Genomic DNA, 19,784 nt, shown 5'->3' on the forward strand with positions numbered 1-19,784 from the left:
AGCTGCTTCATGCTATAGTGGCACAGCTGAGGAGTTCCAACAGGGTATATACATAGCCTGTAGAGTCTCAAGCATTCACTATCTGGCCCTTTACATAAATAGTTTGCTGACCTCCAATAGCATTCATTTGGCCCTTGTGTCTCAAGCTACCCCGTACCCTAGGTACAGGAGTTACGTCTTAATAGTCCTTTGTACCAAAACACAGTAGATGCTTAAAAATAGCTATCACTACACAAATACAGATTTCCTACTTCCAACATAAACGATTTTGGCCCAGTTAAATCCAAAGTTAGTATTTTCTACCCTCAATGTATTTCTAGCAAGGATACAACCAAAGCTCACCTATATTCAATAATATGGGGGATAAGGAGAAGAGATACTGATGCCAAGTACTGAACTTTTTAGTTCAAACTCACAATCCTGTATTCTTTAAAATGTGAATGCAACATAACTGGGAAGCCCCCCTCCTCCCCGGTAGGTTTCAGACCAATGATTTTGAGGTTAACCACAGTTATTTTCTCAATGTCAAAATCATTTTAACAATGTAGAGTTTCTTTTTATGCCAGGCTCATTATGGGTGCTCAACAGTCACTGAATGGATCATTCTCCCATAATTATTGTGCCCATCAATTTTTGCAAATTACAATTACCTGAAAAGGGGCATCAAGATTTGTATCCCTTTGCCAATTCTAAAGTATGCTCAGCATTTTTCAATCCTTTAAAAAATTATAGCCTTGTCATGCTCTAAAAATTAATTTGCACAGGTATCACTGGTTCCAAAGAAATAGAGTAAATGGATAATTCTAGGCATGGTTTCAGCCCACTGTTTACCCGCCCCGGTGCAGAGGTGAGCAAATAAGATTTTTTCATATTATTAGGTGAGATATCATTTCAAAACACTGTAGACCACGGACTAGGACAGAAATGAAAAGAGAGAGCTGGGAACCCTACTGAATTATCTTTGCTAAGTTATTGTGAATAAGCAACAATATACACAATGATATACAATCATTTGAGAAAACTATTGTTTATTTAGAAAAAAGGTTATACACTGGTAGAATTCAGTAGATAAAAAAATTTTCTTTTAAAAATGTCACTGTGAAACTTTTCCAGACGAAAGTTCAGCAATACAAAGCTCCTGTAGCTGTAGAATTAAAACACAATTAAGTTTTTGATTTTTACCCCCCAGATTTGTCTAACATAATTACAAGAAAAAAATGGCAAGGGACAAGTGAGTGCTAGTACCTTTTTCTTTTTTAAACAGGTTTTAATGTCATACACGTACTATATAAAATGATTCTTAAGCACTGCATAAGACACTGCTCCCACTTTGTTTTTAGGGACTAATATTAAAAACAGGCCAAAAAATAAATTAAAACTTGAGTTTTAAAATGAGGTAAATTCAAAATGGTTCAATAATTGTTTATTTTCAGTTTCAAGCAATAAAAAGGAAGCATCTCAGATCGAAAGAAAACAAAAACAAAAATCAAACAAAAACCAAAACAACTAAACCCAGGCAATATTTATAGTTAGCCTAAAGTGAAATTCTGTACACAAGTAGCCTTATTTGCTTGTTGGGAACTGTATGCAGCACATTGTGCTAAAAATATGGAACAGTTAACACTTTCAGCCATTTACTGAAAATAAACATGTAGAAAACTAAGCAACAAGTTAAATACAGTAATGCACAACTCAACAATTTTTAAGTTTTCGGCATGGAGCAATAAAGCAGATAACTAAATAACTTAAGAAGATGCAAATGGGCCCTCTTGATTCATAATCCTTGGCAATCTACTCAGGAAAATAAATTTCTGGTCACAGCTGAACCATTTCATTCCAATCTCACCTGAAAGAAACAAAGTGATTATATTGATAGATAAGGAAGGAAGAAAAGAAGGCAGGCAACAGGGAGAAAGGGAAGGAGGGGAGGAACAGGTGGAAAGGAGGGGGAGAGGGAGGGAAGGAGAGAAAAAGGAAGCAAGAAGGGAAGGAGGAAAGGAGGAAAGGAGGAAAACAAGAAGGAAAGAAAGAAGGAAGACTTAAGAAATAAAAGCCAATGAGCTCTGTCAATAACCAAGGCTTGAATTAAGTCTCTAGATAAGAATGAAGTATTTGTGTATTTCTCATTGCCCACTCTCCGAAACCATTAAAGATAGGTACACTGTGAGGGCTTAAAAAAAAAAAAAAAAAAAAAAAAAAAAACCACTGAACATTCTGTGAGGGAGGGAGGATAAAATGAAATAGAAACAAGTAAAATACTCCACAGGGGCAAGCAACAGCTTGTCAAAAGGAAACAGAACACACGGCAATGAAAAGGAACCGATTTTACATGACCAACAAAAAAAAAAAGAGAAAAATGACATCACATTTTTCACAAGGACACGATTTTAATAGTGACTTATATTAAGATGCAATGTCTGCTAAATTATAAAAATTGCTTTAAAAATATATTGACTTAATTATACTCATTTCCTTTATGTACTGACATTTTCAAATACTGCATATTGAAATAAATTCAAAACATGATCGTTACAACATGTGGCAAATAACTTCATATCTGCCTAACATTATTCTCAAATTTTAAACTAATGCTTAAAGCATTAAACTTTATTGACGAAAATACTACATTCACATATTTCATAAAACCAGAGCTAGAAGGGCCTTGGAAAGTAATCACACTTGCATGAAATGCTGACAAATAATTTACACATCATTTCTATACAGCATTCTGTTCACACCATGTATAACCTTGACATTACCAATTATAGTTGTGGATACACTAATGTTGAACTTACAATTTTAATACTTAAAAATCATTGTTCCTGTCCATCACGGATGAATGGATAAACAAAATGTGGTACACATTCATACAATGGAGTATTATTCAGTTATAAAAAGAAATGAAGTTCTGATACATGCTACAACATGAATGAATCTTGAAAACATGATGCTAAGTAAAAGAAGCCAGACACAAAAGGTCACACATTGCATGATTCCATTTTTATGAAATGTCCAAAACAGGCAAATCCATATAGACAGAAAGTACATTAGTTGTTTCCAGGGGCTGGGGGGAGGGGAGAACCAACCGGGAGCGACTACTAGCGGGTATGGGGCCTCTTTTGGGGGTGATGGAAACGTTCCAGAATTAGTGGCGATGGCTACAACATAGTGAATATGCTAAAAACCATCTTAAAATGGCAAATTTTAGGTCATATAAATTTTATCTCAATTTTTCCAATTGAAAAAAAAAAAAGTGTTGCGATAAAGAGATTATCATGGTATCGGGATGGCCATAACTAGAATAAGAAATGAGGGTCTCAGTCATGATGATGTCACAGTAGGAGAATTACCGGGCAAGGGAACTTTTGCTGACGTATATTTAAGGGCACATTAAAGGATAAAACTGCTGTTGCCATTAAAACATGTAAAGATGATCTTTCCTGGGAACTGAAATTAAAATTTTTACAAGGTGCCAAAATCCTCAAGCGATATAATCATCCTGATATTGTCAAACTTATAGGAGTTTGCACACAAATACAGCCTATGTATGTCATTAAGGAATTGGTTCCAGGAGGCGACTTCCTCTCCCTTCTGAGAAAGAAGGATGAACTAAAACAGTTAGTGAAATTTTCATTAGATGCTGCTTCTGGATGGCGAATTTCGAGTACAAATTGTATACACAGGGACCTTGCTGCAAGAAACTGCCTGGAGGTGAAAATAACGTTCTGAAAATCAGTGACTTTGGAATGTCTCGTCAAGAGGATGGTGGTGTGTATTCATCTTCTGACTTAAAGCAGATTCCCATTAAATGGACAGCACCAGAAGCTCTTAATTATGGGAGATATCGTTCTGAGAGTGACGCATGGAGCTTTGGCATCCTCCTCTGGGAGACCTTCAGCTTAGGGGTCTGTCCATACCCTGGAATGACAAATCAGCAAGCACAAGAGCAAGTGGAAAGAAGATACTGGATGTCAGTCTCTCAGCAATGTCCAGAGCGTACTTATAAAACAATGCTGAAGTGCTGGGATTACAAACTTGAAAACCACCCCAAGTTCAGTGAACTTCAGAAAGAACTGCCATCAAGAAGAAAGTCATATAGTGATGAAACAGTGCCAGACTCAGCCTTTAGGACTCTATCCTCCGGCAGAGTAATATTTTCTTATTACCCATGCGTTCATACCACATTACCCAGAACATTCTCCTAAGATTTTTTTTTTATTTACTATTTTTTTAAACATGTGCCACTTTAACAATTGTAAACAAGAAAGCACAGACTCTAAATGCAAGAGATAACACAGATCTTTTTCACACTTAGGACTGTGGAGGTTTCTCACAGAGTTTCTACTGCGGGCTTTGGTCCGGTCGTCTGTCCTCCACCCTACACATCTCTGCTCTATCGGTGCTACAAACTGCACCGGTAATACCACGTTTGCAGAAAGACAAGATTACATCTGTAAACATTACTTTCTACTGGGTATCATCTGGACAGGACATCCTGAGGTTTTTTTCTTTCCTCCCCCCAACACCCCCATTAATAGGCCCTGATGTATTAGTAAGGTTGCAATCTCCCCGATGCTCCAGCATACCCTCCCCTCCTTTGTCAGGGCATCAGAAAACCATGCATGGAATGCCCTCAAAGAACACCCTCTCAGAGCTGAGGCAGCCAACTTTAAATAATGTTAACTTTATAGAGAGTTGTGACAGCAAGAAGCAAGTTTCAAAAGTAGGGTGGTCTGGAGAAAAGTACAGCTAGGCTGGTGATCAAAGTAGAGAAGAGAGGCAAACACAAATTCAGCCTTCTTACCAGAGGTATGTCTTTATGCACGCGCGCACGCACGCGCGCGCACACACACACTCTCTCTCTCTCTCTCTCTCTCTCTCTCTCTCTCTCTCTCAGATCAGATTCACCAAAAAGGTCCTAAAGAAATGTTTCAATAGTACATAGATTCTTCATAAAAGAGCCCTCTTAATGGCAACAAAATTTTTTTTAGAGAAACTATAAAATATGAACCCACAAAATAGATTGTTTTTGGTTAAGTGTCTTCACCTCAAAGGAGGCATCTGAGAGCTTAGTTACCTTCATTTTCACGAGTTTCTGAAACGGTCAGGATTTCGTGATCCTACTTCTCTCTCTCTCCCTCTCCCTCCCTCCATCTCTCTCTCTCTCTCTCTCTCACACACACACACACACACACGCACGCACGCACGCACGCGCATGCAGTAGAAAGGCATGTATGGATGAAGCTGACAGAAAGTCAAATGAACATTTATGAGGAAGAAAGAAGATACAGGAGAAAGACACAGCGACAACCATCCTAATGCCACTTTACTCCTTTCATTTGTCCTTACACTGCTACCTAGGAATTCTTATCACAATAAACACACTTCCCAAGATGTTTCATGTAGAGAAATGTAACACAGAATTAAACTGGGATTCTGATGAACTGAATCTTAGCACACCCAGGGGTGCCTCTTAGGATAATGGCACGTGTAAGGGACAGTCACACTCAGAGGTATATGTGGCATGGGAGCCCTCTTCTAAGTGCTCATGCCTATGTCCCGATAGAAACAGCACAGCACCTAGTCAACATTTGGTCTACCTTAAATGGAAAAAAGGAAAAGAGAAAATTCCTCCTATTCTGCCCAATTGTTTGGTACGTACGAATAGCAGTATAAAGAATGCACACCCATTAAAGAGTATAAGTGATGGTAACGAAGAGAAAAATAGTCGGTGTCTATCGTTTCAATCTCCTAACAAAACTTTCTAACACATTTAATGATTACTACATACAGACCCAAATAAAAGCATGTAAACCCGCCCTCAAAAAATACGTTGCAGTATACAAAGAAAACTTCTTTTAAACAGGGTAATATCAAATACTGTAAGTAAAGTGAACCACCTTTTGAGGGCAATAAAAAGTCAATGCTCTTTCTCATCAATCCCAAAGAGGTATACGTAATACTTCTGTCCATAGCTCTCCATATGAAGTTAACAGAGTATCTGAAACATAGCAGGTAATAAAGAAAAATACCTCGTTGTGTGATTAGAAGGAAAGGATGAAGTCACTGCCTTCAACAAGATCAGAATCGAAGGAGGGGGATAAGTAACATACTCGTACATTACACAGGAATCTGTGGCTAGGACTCTAGGCGAACTTACATGCCCACATGTAAGCAATGGGAAACTGAAAAAGAAACTTAACCGCACACTCCCCACTCCAACACATATTACAAGTACCTAGGACTGTGCCTCACCATGGCAACATGTTCCTAAAATGAGCCATCTCTGAGCACTTAGGAAGTCAATTTCCAAGTATGGACTGAAGAAAAAAGGCTGAGAACAGGAATTGCAAAATCAATCGTTTACAGAGGCTAATACGTAATGGAAACAAATGAAGTCAACTGGGTGGGGACTGATTGAGGTAAACTATTAAAAAAAAAAAAAAAAAAAGACCCACTCTCTATATAAGGGGTGGGGGCGGGGGGGGGGGGCGGGGGGAGGTAGCCAGCACCTAGGCAGGTCTAGCAGGACACAATGTTGCCAAATATTCCAATTCTTCGAGAAAAGCGGAAATTCGGATTTTGTCAACTCTTCTGATTTTTAAAGGAAATCAATTAAAACAATGTTAAATATTGTGTGAGGCCAAGAAAATACACTGACAAGCCACATTCTGCCCTGGGGCTAAGAATCTGCAACCCTGGGTTTAAAGGATAAAACAGGTTACAAGGAGGATACTGGAGGTGAGAGAAGAACTGGAGACCGATCGGGCCTGGATGGAGTGGGGGATCACAACTGGAGCGTTAGGACACTACGATTGCAGATGGACAGGGTAGCGCTTCACTGCTCATGTTCTCTGAAATCAAAAATTGAAGTCCCAGAAGACTGAGCTTCTCAAAGTCTGGGAGCAAGCCTCAGCACAGCATCTGGCTCACAAAGGACTCTTAAAAGTTAGCTAACCTTGACACTCATGAACTGAGGACCACACATATCAAATAAATACTGAGAAGCTAAAGGATTGTTGTAAGAGACAAATTTTAATAGGCAGGAATTCTTAGAGATTAAACCTCGGGGAATAAAGGCAAAGCAGCTAGTAGTGTTCAAAAGACTAAATCAAGGAGATAAGATAAATGTGGACAAAAAAACGTTAATAACAAGTAACAGAAGATTCAGAGAACAAGGAAAAAGGATTTTACCAATAAAAATTATGAGATAGGAAAAGATTACAGAAGACTTTGGAAGGAATTTAATCTGGGTCACATTTATGTATTTTATTCTCTTATCTCTAATCTTATCTCTTATCTCACTGTATTTTTTCTCAAATCAGGGCGATACTTAGAAATCAATGTCATTTCCCTATCCATCCTACTCAAAAAAAAAAAAAGTCCTAGAAACCAACAATGAATCTTGCAATTAATAACATTAAAAAAAAATTTTAACATTTATTTATTTTTGAGAGACAGATAGAACGTGAGTGGGGGAGGAGCAGAGAGAGAGGGAAACACAGAATCCGAAGCAGGCTCCAGACTCTGAGCCTTCAGCACAGAGCCCGACACTGGGCTCGAACTCGAGATGGTGACCTGAGCTGAAATTGGATGCTCAACCGACTGAGCCACGTAGGCGCCCCAACAATTAACAACATCTTTCACGGGGTGCCCGGGTGGTTCAGCCGGTTAAGCATCCAACTCTTGATTTCGGCTCAGGTCATGATCTCAGGGTTCGTGGGTTTGAGCCCCACACTGGGCTCCGTGCTTGGGATTCTCTCTCTCCCTCGCTCTCTCTGCCCCTCCCGCGCTCACACTGTGACTCTGTCTCTCTCCCTCTCCCTCTCTCAAAATAAATAAGTAAACTTTAAAAAATAACATCTTTGAATCATGGAAATGTGACACGCGTCGCAGTTCTCTTTTCTGTAGAACATTAAAGGAAGCAGGAAGCAGGAAGCAGGGAGCAGCAGATTTAAAGTAGCCTAAAGGTAAATGGTGCCAATCAGAAATGATGAAACTTCTGAAAGAAAAAGAAGAACAGAAAGACTTGACCAATTCTAGAATGTATCCAAATAGGAAGAGGCATCCAGGGGGGCGCCTGGTTGGCTCAGTTGCAAGACAGTGAGACTCGTGATCTCGGGGTTGTGACTTCCAGCCCCACGTGAGGTATAAAGATCACTTAAATAAATAAAACTTTAAAAAAAAAAAAAAAAAAAAAAGAGGCAGCCAGAACAGTCAGAAGAAGGAAAAAATCAACCAGAGCTTCACAAAATTCAGAATCTACCCAAGGAGAAAGTACAGGACACAGTGGTCAAGAAGAAATTGAACAGGATGAACATCAAGCCAAATGTATCGTAAAAGGATATCTGAATTGAGAAGCTTTGTTACAAGACCACCGACCTAACATCTAACACCCAAGCCAATCTTTCATGCCTTTGGTCCTGAAAGAGTATAGAGAGAGGTAAAGTACAAAATCCATGGCCCATGTGAGTAAGAACTCAAAGAAATCTGCAGTAAAACTTTCACGTGCCAAAGAATAATATTTAGGTACTGAGTAAAGAGAGAGTTGTATAGAATCACGGTGAAAGTGGTCAGTCACAATGGCTGACTCATTTCTAATGAAGATATATAAGTGGTAGGTGTTTTCCTTCTCTTTAATAAGGAGACCAGGTGAGGGGCGCCTGGGTGGCTCAGTCGGTTAAGCGTCCAACTTCGGCTCAGGTCATGATCTCGCAGTTCATGGGTTTGAGCCCCACGTCGGGCTCTGCGCTGACAGCTCGGAGACTGGAGCCTGCTTCAGATTCTGGTCTCCCTCTCTCTCTCTGCCCCTCCCCAGCTTGCACTCTGTCTCTGTGTCTGTCTCTTTCTCTCTCAAAAATAAATAAAATATTTTTAAAAATGAGACCAGGTGAAAGCAAGCAGTTTTAAAAAGCAAGGGGTGCCTGGGTGGCTCAGTCGGTTGAGCGTCTGACTTCGGCTCAGGTCGTGATCTCGCAGTTCACGGGTTCGAGCCCTATGTCAGGCTCTGTGCTTACAGCTCTGAGCCTGGAGCCCGCTTCCGATTCTCTGTCTACCTCTCTCTCTGCCCCTCCCCCACTCGCACTCTCTCTCAAAAATAAACACGAAAAAAAAAGTTTTTTAAAAAGCAAAACGTCAAAAGAAAGAGTAAAGTGAAGAGTAAAAAAAGAAGAAAGATTAAGAGTTTATAGTTCACTAGGGAAAACAGCTAGTTGTTGGGGGAGAGGATGACTTGAACTGAGGAATGGGCAATCTTTCTAAAGATTTTAAAGAAAGTCTATTAAATTCTCAACGTTCTCTCCTAACTCTCATTTACCCCATTCTACTACATAGATAACAAGCAGACAATAACAAAGCTGGAAAGGCACACCACCCATCAGGACATTACCAATCTGGCAAACTCAAGTCCCCACCCTGCGGCCAAAATACACAGGACAAAACCCATTCCCTAAAACTCATACCCTAATACAGAACGGGCTTTCCTACATTTCTGACTCTTAATTTAACTGTGAACAGCCTTGGTTCTCTCTCTGGTTTCATAAAAGCAGCAGCAAATGTTAGGGGGAGGGTCTAGATAGCAAGCATACATTAGGAAGTGACAGCTAATAGGGAAGCAAGAAAAGGAGCTACCACAAAGTCAAGACCTTCAAATACAGTCATCTCAAGCCATTAAACGTAGAGGGCAAAGCAGCCTACACATCCCAATAATCCTAAGGCATCACCGAACAACAGCTATTCAGATGATCCGAGTGCTCGAAAAAGACTGTATTGGGTTCTGAACACTCTTTTCACTAAGACAGAGTGAACTACTGTCCACATACCATTTATTTAAGATGGTTAAACACTTTTTAAATCTCATGTAAGGCATAGTTACCTTGAAAACAAAGCTGCATATTTTAAATTCCAGAACTAAAAGCACAGACGGTATTTTCTGACCTTGCAAAAACATGGGTTGTGGTAGAAAATGAGGCACAGAAACTTAGAAATTTCTGGATAACACGTACGCATGAAAAGGCAAAAAGGACAACAGAACACTAAAGGGCAAGGAAACCTAGGCTCTGAATATTGGCTGTGCCAGCGCGTATCTCTGTCAGCCTCTCCAGCTTAACCTCTCAGAGTCTCCATTTCTTCACCTGTAAAGTGCAGATGCCAGCACCACCTACAAGGCTGTACGTACTTAAAAAAGGTAAAGAATTATCCAGAGAAGACGGGAATGAGTGCTGAAGAGAAAGCCAGATGTTCTTAAATATATCTTGGTGCTAAGAAAAAAAACAGTGTGGCTAATCAGCAAGCTGAAGATGAAAACAGTTTCAAAATAACTGTGAATCTTATTTTACATCTATACCCAAAGACCTGGTCGTTACAGTTAGGTGCAAACTTCTAGCTGTAGCCTGCAAAACGTATCTAGTTTCCTCAGCATGATCAGACCTCATTTTATATCTCTCCCTTTAAACGAAAGGAGGTGAGAGAACACTCACCTTGATTGAAAGTCTTCATTATCTGTGCTTGTCCGAGGACTTATGAGTAGATGACAAATTAAGGGAAAACAACTTTGAAAAAACAAAACAAGAAAGGAATGGTGTCTCAACTTTTAGTGCAATCAATCCTTCAGCTCGCGGTTCTACTCGCCTCTGACTAGCCGGGTAGCCTCAACCTCTACCAGCCCTGCTCATCTGCTTCATCATCTTGCCCTTCTATTCCCCACGCCCCAGCCCAAAGGACTCTCTGTTCCCTTTCTTCCTCTCGGTGGCAATACAGCCAGAGAGAATCTTGGTGGCCTAAAACAACCTCAGTCACCACAGAAGTTAAAAAGAAAACATATCAAGTCTCCCCCTTCCACATTTCATAGACTTGAGAGGGTGAACTGAAGAGACTACTAAAAGGCTAGTTACGCCCTTCAACTTTATTCAGACCGCATACTACAAGGGTACAATTCTAAACGTGACCAGTATCAAAGCTTTCCGTTACACTGATTAAATATGCCAATAAGATGAAAAGGATATTGTTTCTTCTCTTCCTTTCCTCCTGAACTGTCCCGTTTCTCTTTCTTTTCTATCTTTTCTTTATCATGCCTGGACTCCTATAAGGAATGGTGGAATTAGTTGGGGAAGCGAAAACCAAATATAAAAACCAGCTCAAAACCCCTTTTTATCACCCACCAGTCACATATTTTTCTTCAAAAACGTATTTAACGATGCCAAAAGCACAAGCAACAATAGAAAAAAATTGGACTTTATCAAAAATAAAAACTTTCATGCATCAAAGAACACTATCAAGAAAGTGAAATACAATGTACAGAAATGGGAGGAAATATTTTTGCAAACCATACAGCTCATAAGGGTCCAGTGTCCAGACTATATAAAGAAGTCTTACAACTGAGCAACAAAAAGACAATCCAATTTAAAAGTGGCCACAGCATCTGAAGAGATTTCTCCAAAGAAGGTATATGAATGGCCAACAAGCACATGAAAAGACGCTCAATATCATTCGTCATTAAGAAAATGTGAAATCAAAACCATGATGAGATACCACTTCACACCCACTAGGATGGCTAGAATATTTTTAAAAAATGTAATTAAAAATAAAAATTAAAAAAACAGAAAATAACAAGTCTTGGCAATGACGTAGAGAAATTGGCACCCTCGTACATTGCTGGCAGGAACATAAACTGTCCAGCCACTGTGGAAAATGGTTTGTCAGTTCCTCAAAACGTTAAACATGGCATTACCATAAAACCCAGAAATTCCACTCCGGGGTATACAGACAAGAGACCTGAAAACAGGTCTTCAGACAAACACTTCAGAGCAGCACACATTCATAGCAGCACTATTCACAACAGCCAAAGGGAACAACAAAAAAGTCCGTCGACTGACAAATGGATGAACAAATGTGGTATATTCGTACAGTGGAATATTATTTAGCCATAAAAAGAAATGAAGCACCGGTACATGCTACGCCATGGAAGAATCTCAAAAATACTGTGCTAAGTGAAACAGGTCAGACACAAAAGGGCACATTATTATACAATTCCATTTATATGAAATATCCCAAACTGGTGAGCCCATAGAGACAGAAAGCAGATTGGTAGTTGGCAGGTGCTAAAAGGAGAGGGAAATTGGGAATGACTGCTCAATGGGCATGGAGTTTCTCTTTGGAGTGATAAATAAACACATTTTGGAACTGGCTACACTGATTGCATAATACCGTAAATATACTCAATACCATTGAATTGTACATTTTAAAATGATTATTTTTATGTTATGTGAATTTTACCTCAATTAAAAAAATACTTATTTAAAAGGAGAAGCCTCACTTTTAAAGCATATAGAGACTTTAAAACAATCACCTTATAATTTTCCAAAACTGCTTTTAAGAACTATGACTACAGGGGCGCCTGGGTGGCTCAGTCGGTTTAAGCGTCCGACTTCGGCTCAGGTCAAGATCTCACAGTTTGTGAGTTTGAGCCCTCCATCAGGCTCTGTGCTGCCGGTGCAGAGCCTGCTTGGGATTCTCTCCCCGACCCCCACCCCGCCCCTCCCCAGTTGCGTGCACGTGCACGCTCTCTCTCAAAATAAGCAAACTTTAAAAAAATATTAAACAAAAGATAAAAAAGAACTATGCCTATATATACAATAATGCTTTCAAAACACTTTACACCTTAATAATGACTTGCCTACTTTATGGAAGTAGGATATGGAAGGATATGTAGGAAGGAAGTAGGATATGGAAGCAGAATGCAGGAAATGTATTCTGAATATCATCCATGAGTATCTAAGAGAATGCACACTATACTTAGTTTGAAAATCAAATACAAGTTGCATACACATTAAGTCTATGAGGAGAAAATGTTACAAAAATGTTTAAAAATCACAATTAATAAAGACTTTATGAGAGTGTTAATCATCAGGGAGAATACATGTGACCGTATTTTAACCTCATGAATGTAAAGAAACTAAAATCACTGTTGGTGGAGTGGGGGGGGGGAAAGAAAACAAAAAGGAAAAGCTAAAAGTCAATGAACAGAAGTAGGTGGGAGTGGAATGAAGGAAAAGGAAACTTCACTGATAAACTAATTCTACTCTCCCAGTAATTTGTTTGGGACCGTACTGGCTCGAATTTGCCAGATAAACTGCCCTCCCCCAATGCCTCCTCTTCCCACCCTCAAATAATTAACAAGAGATTATCAGATTACCAAAAAACTCCGTATGTGCTAATATTCAGAGAGTCAAACTTTTAAGAAAAAGCGTTCTGTCCCTTTGTTTTCCCAATTTACCTTTTTGCCACCGGAGGAGATTTTATCCATCTTTTCAGATTTAAACGAATCGCCGCCTTTTTCTTTGCCTGAAGATTTTGACTTATTTTTTTCCTTGTCTTTCTCATTTGGATAAGGAGACTCACATGGACTTTCACTTTTGTGTTTTGAAACCCCCACTAAAATTACAAAAGAGAATCATGAAAGCCTTTTCCAATTCAGTTTGATGATTGCTTCAAACGTATTAATAAATCTACCTACTTGTTCCATTTTCCTCTTTTCGCCTCTTGGCTAAGTCCGGTGGCACTTCACGGTCATTGTTTGAATGATCCTAGAACCAAGAAGTGTGAACTACATTGATCAAGAGGTTATGTTTTTGTTTTAAAATATTACTTTTACACAAGGGCACAGCTAACTAGAGCCGGAGAGTATTGCCAATAGTGTCCCACACTTGGCAAAATGACATGAGAGACGGGCAGAGCTGGCAGGGAGTATTAGGCTGAAGATCCGTATTACCGTAGAAGATTCAAACACACTTTAGGGTGAAAATATCAGTTTAAACACTAAATTAACAGTCTGCCAGGCAAGAAACTAGTACTTCAAAAAAGACAACAAACACACCACCATACAGGATATAACGGCTTTCCAAACTAGTTTTTAAAAAATTACAAACCCTTTTCCGTTCTTTCCTGTCCTTTTCATCTTTTTTCTCTCTTTCTCTGGATCTTTCCCTCGACTTGTCCAAATCTTTCTTGTCCATTTCTCTCTCCTTACTCTTGGACAGTGGTGGAGGAGTATGATTAAGGTAGAGCTGTTAAATTAAGGCAATATTACTAAAGATTATTAGTTTTCCAGTATCGGCATAACCTGCTTGACTGTTTATTTAATGAAAGACAACTGGTAGTTAGACCCAAAGTCAAAACTGGTCAGCTGTCTGGGTTACAAGAGGTGAAATAAAAGAACATGGCACAAATTATGCAAAGACTTCAATTCTTGGCCTTACAAAATTATTCATTTAAACTCAATCAGTTCATTCCTGCCTTAACTGAGACTCATTAGTAAATCTACAAGCGACAGTTCCTTTTATAGCTCTGTTGTGAAGATCTATAACCACTACCTCTACAGGAGTCCGTATGTGAAAGTGTCTGGGCTTTCTCTACTGTTAAGAAAAAAATACAAACCTCCACACAATCATGGAAATTTTAAACAGTTTTGCCATCCACTTAGGAGGCAACCGATGACAGCAAGCAAAAGTATAAAAACCTAGCCAGGACTTTACTAGTAAGTCTTTTCTGCCTCTACATATACCATGTAAACACTACCCTAAATTATTTTTATAAATGTAAAGGCTGCATACTCCCTACTTCTTAAAGCACTCCAATTTCTACCAAATAATCACAACTGACTGGGAAATTTGTCTTACTGGTTCTAATGGCTCAGAAAACCATTTGGCCAGCTGAGGATGATAAAACAACTCCCAAGACTGAAAAACGATGAATTCTTTCTCTGCCAAAAAGGCCCACAGGCAATAAACAGCCACAGATCAAAACTACACTACCTAAATAATTAAGAGATAATCTTAATAACTTATGCAAGTTGTAAACATGGAAATCTCGTATAATTTACTAGTATAACCTAGTGAATATGGAAATCTAGAAAACATTAAGTAATCAGATTCCTATCCTTACAGCATTTTTAACTGTGCTATAAGCTTATGTTCAATTTAAGACATTACAAGTCTTAGGCAGCAGTGTACAAAATATAACTCATTACAATAACTACGCAATCCTAGATATACCTTAGGAATGAAAAGAATAGTGAGTCAAAAGTCAAATAGTTTTACATGAGGAAATCTTTTGGTATTCAAAGGAATACATGGAAAAAAAGACAACCATCCATTTGAAAATTAAAGAAACACTTATTGAACACCACCAAATATTTTCAATTCAGTTGGTCAGAAATACTGCCATAGGAATGCAGAAGTAGATTCTTTAAAATGTCAGTGTTTAAAAGTTGATGATCAACTGAAATAGACAAAATGTTTATTAATAACAAAGAGTAAGAGAATGAAAAACAGTCATAAAAGTGCTTGTCCGAAAGGTGCTCTTGCTGGGTTAATCCCCTAAGCAACAGTTCAAGATTTTCTAATTGTGAGGTTTATTCATATCTTAAGTTAATATTACGTATGAAACTGATAAGACAAAAGAAATAATATATTCCTGCAATACTCAAAGATTTCTCTAAGGGAAGTATTCATTCTCCTGATAAAAGTAAAAAAAAGCGGGGGGGGGGGAGGGGAGTGTGATTACAAATAAGTACACACAAGCACACCCACGCACACACACACCCCCCTCCAAAGGAATAAAGTTTTTAATTGTGCCTAACTTGAATTCTGTATTGCAGGGAACTGAAAAACCAATACATTCTTAGTTTAGGAACACACCTAACCCTACTCCTTCTTCCTACCCTTCTAAGAATAGTTCTGATCACAATATTCTCTTTTCCACAACAACAGACAGTCTCTCATTGCCTGTGGAATAAAATGCATACTCCTTAGCTCAGGTATTTCCAAGCTCTTCGCAATCTCTGCACAATTATATCCTGCTATGGGCAAACTCAATACACTCTATGCTGTGGCTACCAGTGACTCCTTAACTCCCTGTCCATCCCAGCAGTTCTCTTGACCACAATGGCTGCTCACTTTGATCTTAATCTCTTAAAATCCTACTAACCTTCACAGAAAGCTCAAAAGCCATCAGCACTTCAATCATCCCTCAACTCTGCAACTCACTTGGTGGTGATCTCTTGATTATTCTGTATCAACGTTTTTTGTGACAAGTATTCCCTATTAATTTCATGTCACTTATGTTTGCCCATGACACAGTTTCCAGTATGGTAGGGGAGCTCATTAATGTGTCTTTTTCACTTTTACATACTTCCTAATGCCTTGTACACACCAAGTACTCAATACTTGTTTGCCAAACAAAATTAATGATTTGTTAAATTGATCTGCAGATAGCGCTGTTGGACTGTGCTTTTGATTTGCTTTTATTCTTGACATTGGGATCAATGGGTCCAAAAAACAATAGGACTGATTTTCACAATCTGTTAACACTGCCACACTGACTTTATTAAGGCTACCGTATATAAAGATGGCCTCACTTCTAGGCTTCCGTTTGATTATAAATCCTTGCTTTAAGATGAACAAAATTAAAACCTGAATTCTGTTTTGAGGATGGTTACTGCTGCCCTGCTAAATTATAGAGAAGCTTGGGTAAAGGAGGATGCTGCTTTTCACACTTTCTTCATCAAATACAGCTGCTAGGATTGCTAGGTGAAAACACAAGTGACCAAACTGGAAGTATGCCAATTGGAAATTGGGGGTGGAAGGTAAACAGACAGAAAAGATTTGCATATTAAGCTAGATTTTTCTCCCTTTAATCCACCTGAAAAGTCAAATCCATGTATTACTTTTACCATGGATTAGAAAGCAAAAATAGAAAGTAACTTTAAAAAAAAAAAAAAGAGGATCCCAGGGACAAAGCATAACTAAAAAATTAAACTAACACACAGAAACAATTTTATATGTACGGGTGACAACACGAAAGAAAGAGACACACGTTGCTCAAATCCTTGAAAAAGGAAAAGCTACCCAGAAACGGTGAGTTTATACAGATGGTCAATTTTAGAGATCAAAGTCAGGTAAAGTTGTTTTTCTAAGACATTCATATGCTACTGTACCTTCCTAGACATATAAGAAAAATGCAACATCAACTACTGTGCAGACCAGTTAACCTTTGAATGCTTTACCAAAGTCCAAAAGCATAAGAGTTCATTTCAAATATTTATTGAACACCTAATCACATCACCAAGTTACCATACCAAACACTAAGGATCTGAAAAGTGGTATGAGTCACCTGATTTTAAGTGCATTCAGATGCCATTTTCAAAAATTTTTGGTTGAATGTGGATAACTACTGAATTTTAAATACCCAGAAAATCACTATCTTTTTCTGAAGGGGGATAGGGAGATTGATTTGTAGTAGTATAATTTTAAAAACAAGGCAAACGCATTAACAGAATTAGGAACTCCTTTCAACTACTGTTGAAACGGGTGCTAAGAATCAAGGGACCATACATTTTTTTTTTTTTTTTTTTGCCATTTTTTTCATTGTAGTAGGAATACTTGAAGATCATCTTAATTTTAGTCCAAGTTCTGGTATGACAAGTTACACGCCACTGGGAAAGGATCAAGAACTTTTTTAGTCTCTTATTTGTCAAAAAGACACTACCCTCCTGTTCTATCTACCTCACAGCACTGTTATGAACATGAAATGAGATAACATGTTTATCTCACATGTTTTATTTTCAAAAGGCTTCTGCAAATGTAAGGAACCATCATTTTCATCGTTGATTAGAAAATCCAGTTAACTATCACAGCAGGTTTCAAACTGCTTTAAAGTATGTTTCAGGAAATAAATATTCACAAGGTAACACTGTTAACCAATGAATTTAAAATAGCCGACACCAAGGCACTGATGGTTAAGACTGATATACACAATCCCAAACTGGTTATGAAAACCAACTATACTGCAATACAATTTAGCCAATAAAAAGTTTTACCTTAAAAGCAAGCATTCACAGTACAGCTAATACTCTTTTGATTGATACAGTATACTCTAAAAACAATGCTACAGTTTCAGCACAAAGGCACACTGGCTAACCTAAACTATTAAAAAATGTGTGCTTATTTGCCCCATATCCACAGACATTTCATTATAAAGGTATATATCTAAAAGCAGTTAATAATGTCAACTGGCTTTGTTTCAAAATTTCGTTTTGTGTTGGTCCACCAGTAAGAAATAATACTTAGCAGGTATAAGAGGAGGCAAAGTGGAAAATCAAAGTGAAAGAGGGTACAAATATTATAATAAGTAGACAAAATAACATGAACAATGGACAATTCAACTACAATAATGAAATGAACTCTGCAGTAAGATACACAAACTACACATTATTTTTAGTAGAAGAATACTCAAGAAAGTAGAGTAATAGGCAAGAATTAATACTGACATGTAATTACACGCAACCATCAAGTTGAGTATTCCCCTCCAAGAGAATGATTAGTTTACATTAACCGTATTTCTTGATATTACGCTACAACTACCAAAAGGGTAGCTCGGCAGAGGCAATATAGAATTTTATGGATTGGAATGGGCTCAGTTTTTAGAACAGTTACATGAATGCATCAAATTTCTCTTCTGGCCTTTTGGGTTGTCCTAAAACGTCAGAAAACAACCTGACAGATTTGTTTTGAGAAATTAAGTAAGCCTACTCCCCAAAACAAACCAACAACCCCTTCCCCAAACCTTAAACGTATTTCCAGATCTTGAAACATAAAAGAATGCATAACACAGCAAGCAGAGAGATATTATGGAAGTGTTGCCACATTACGCGCATTTGGTAACAATCTCATTAAAAAGGACCGTTGTCATCCATTGTTTCAGTTTGTGGTAGTTATTTTTAAAGGTTATTCTACTAGCTTACTGAATTTACTAGGGTGAAGGTATCTACTAAATAAATGAAGTAAAGAATTTTTTTTGTTTTACTTAGGCATGATGATTTTAAAAGACTCAAACCTTTGCTGAAGACTCCTTGAGTTCGATGAGACTGTCCTGTAGAAAATGAATGGAGATGACAGGTGAGCTGGCATAGTTCTCAGAACCCAGAGGAACTTTGGGAAGTATGGCTGTAACCTGGAAATAAACCAGCTACTTCTTGTGAGGATAAATCTCATGATGTCAATTATAATATGAATATCAACAATAAAAAACAAAAGCAAAACCATGTAATGGAACTGTAATGTTAAAAAAATAACTAAATTATATGTACTCAATGTAATAACAAATAAAAATCTTTATCTGCTCATAATTTAAAAATAAGTGTCAATGCCACATTTTTCATAACACTGTACTTAAGCTATAAGTAATGTTAAGAGGCTTAAGAAAACAAAACATTTTTTTTCCCTCCATAGAAAGTCTAAAATAGTGGAGGTCACTGTGGAAGAACGTTATCTTACGTTTTCATAGTTTTTCTTTACTTGGGAGGTTTCAAATTTTACTTTACTTATGACTCTACTATAAATACAAGCATTTTTAAACCTAGCCCAAAAAACTCAGTGGCATTATATTAACAAGAAAACAACATGTATCGTCTAAAAGAGTAATCACTTTTTTGCAAAGTGCCTCTGGTGGTGAATCTCATGCCTCCCACAAAAAAAGCACTTAAGAAAAAAGAGAGAGAGAAAGAAAGGAAAGAAAGAAAGGAAATAATAAAAGCAAGGAGAAAAGAAAAGAATAAAAGAAAGGAGAAAAGAAAAGGAGGAAAGAAAGAAGGAAAGAAGGAAAGACAGAAAGAAAAGAAAAGAAAAGAAAAGAAAAGAAAAGAAAAGAAAAGAAAAGAAAAGAAAAGAAAAGAAAAGAAAAGAAAGAAAGAAAGAAAGAAAGAAAGAAAGAAAGAAAGAAAGAAAGAA

General features: G+C 37.9%; 1 protein-coding gene and 1 pseudogene across 16 annotated transcripts in view; one reads left to right on the forward strand and one right to left on the reverse strand.

Annotated features, from left to right (window-relative positions):
* Nucleotides 1-1,003: 1,003 nt before the first annotated feature.
* The window catches only part of THOC2 (THO complex subunit 2), a 114,615-nt gene continuing 95,834 nt past the window's right edge, over nucleotides 1,004-19,784 (reverse strand). For 6 of the 16 annotated variants that reach the window (XM_058713817.1, XM_058713816.1, XM_058713814.1 and 3 more), the window contains 7 exons: nucleotides 18,892-19,023; nucleotides 13,926-14,063; nucleotides 13,514-13,583; nucleotides 13,274-13,431; nucleotides 11,004-11,080; nucleotides 10,479-10,524; nucleotides 1,004-3,918 (listed from right to left, as the gene is read on the reverse strand). In XM_058713817.1, the coding sequence (XP_058569800.1) occupies nucleotides 10,497-10,524; nucleotides 11,004-11,080; nucleotides 13,274-13,431; nucleotides 13,514-13,583; nucleotides 13,926-14,063; nucleotides 18,892-19,023 (603 nt within the window). In that variant the 3' untranslated portion in view covers nucleotides 1,004-3,918; nucleotides 10,479-10,496. Of the gene's footprint in view, nucleotides 3,919-4,196; nucleotides 6,002-10,478; nucleotides 10,525-10,570; nucleotides 11,081-13,273; nucleotides 13,432-13,513; nucleotides 13,584-13,925; nucleotides 14,064-18,891; nucleotides 19,024-19,784 lie in introns of those variants that run through there. The other 10 variants (XM_058713821.1, XM_058713820.1, XM_058713818.1 and 7 more) reach the window with 8 other exon arrangements.
* Nucleotides 3,287-11,078, forward strand: LOC131502801 (tyrosine-protein kinase Fer-like; annotated as a pseudogene).

The sequence above is a fragment of the Neofelis nebulosa genome, chromosome X, assembly GCF_028018385.1.
Source record: "Neofelis nebulosa isolate mNeoNeb1 chromosome X, mNeoNeb1.pri, whole genome shotgun sequence".
Classification (NCBI taxonomy): Eukaryota; Metazoa; Chordata; class Mammalia; order Carnivora; family Felidae; genus Neofelis; species Neofelis nebulosa.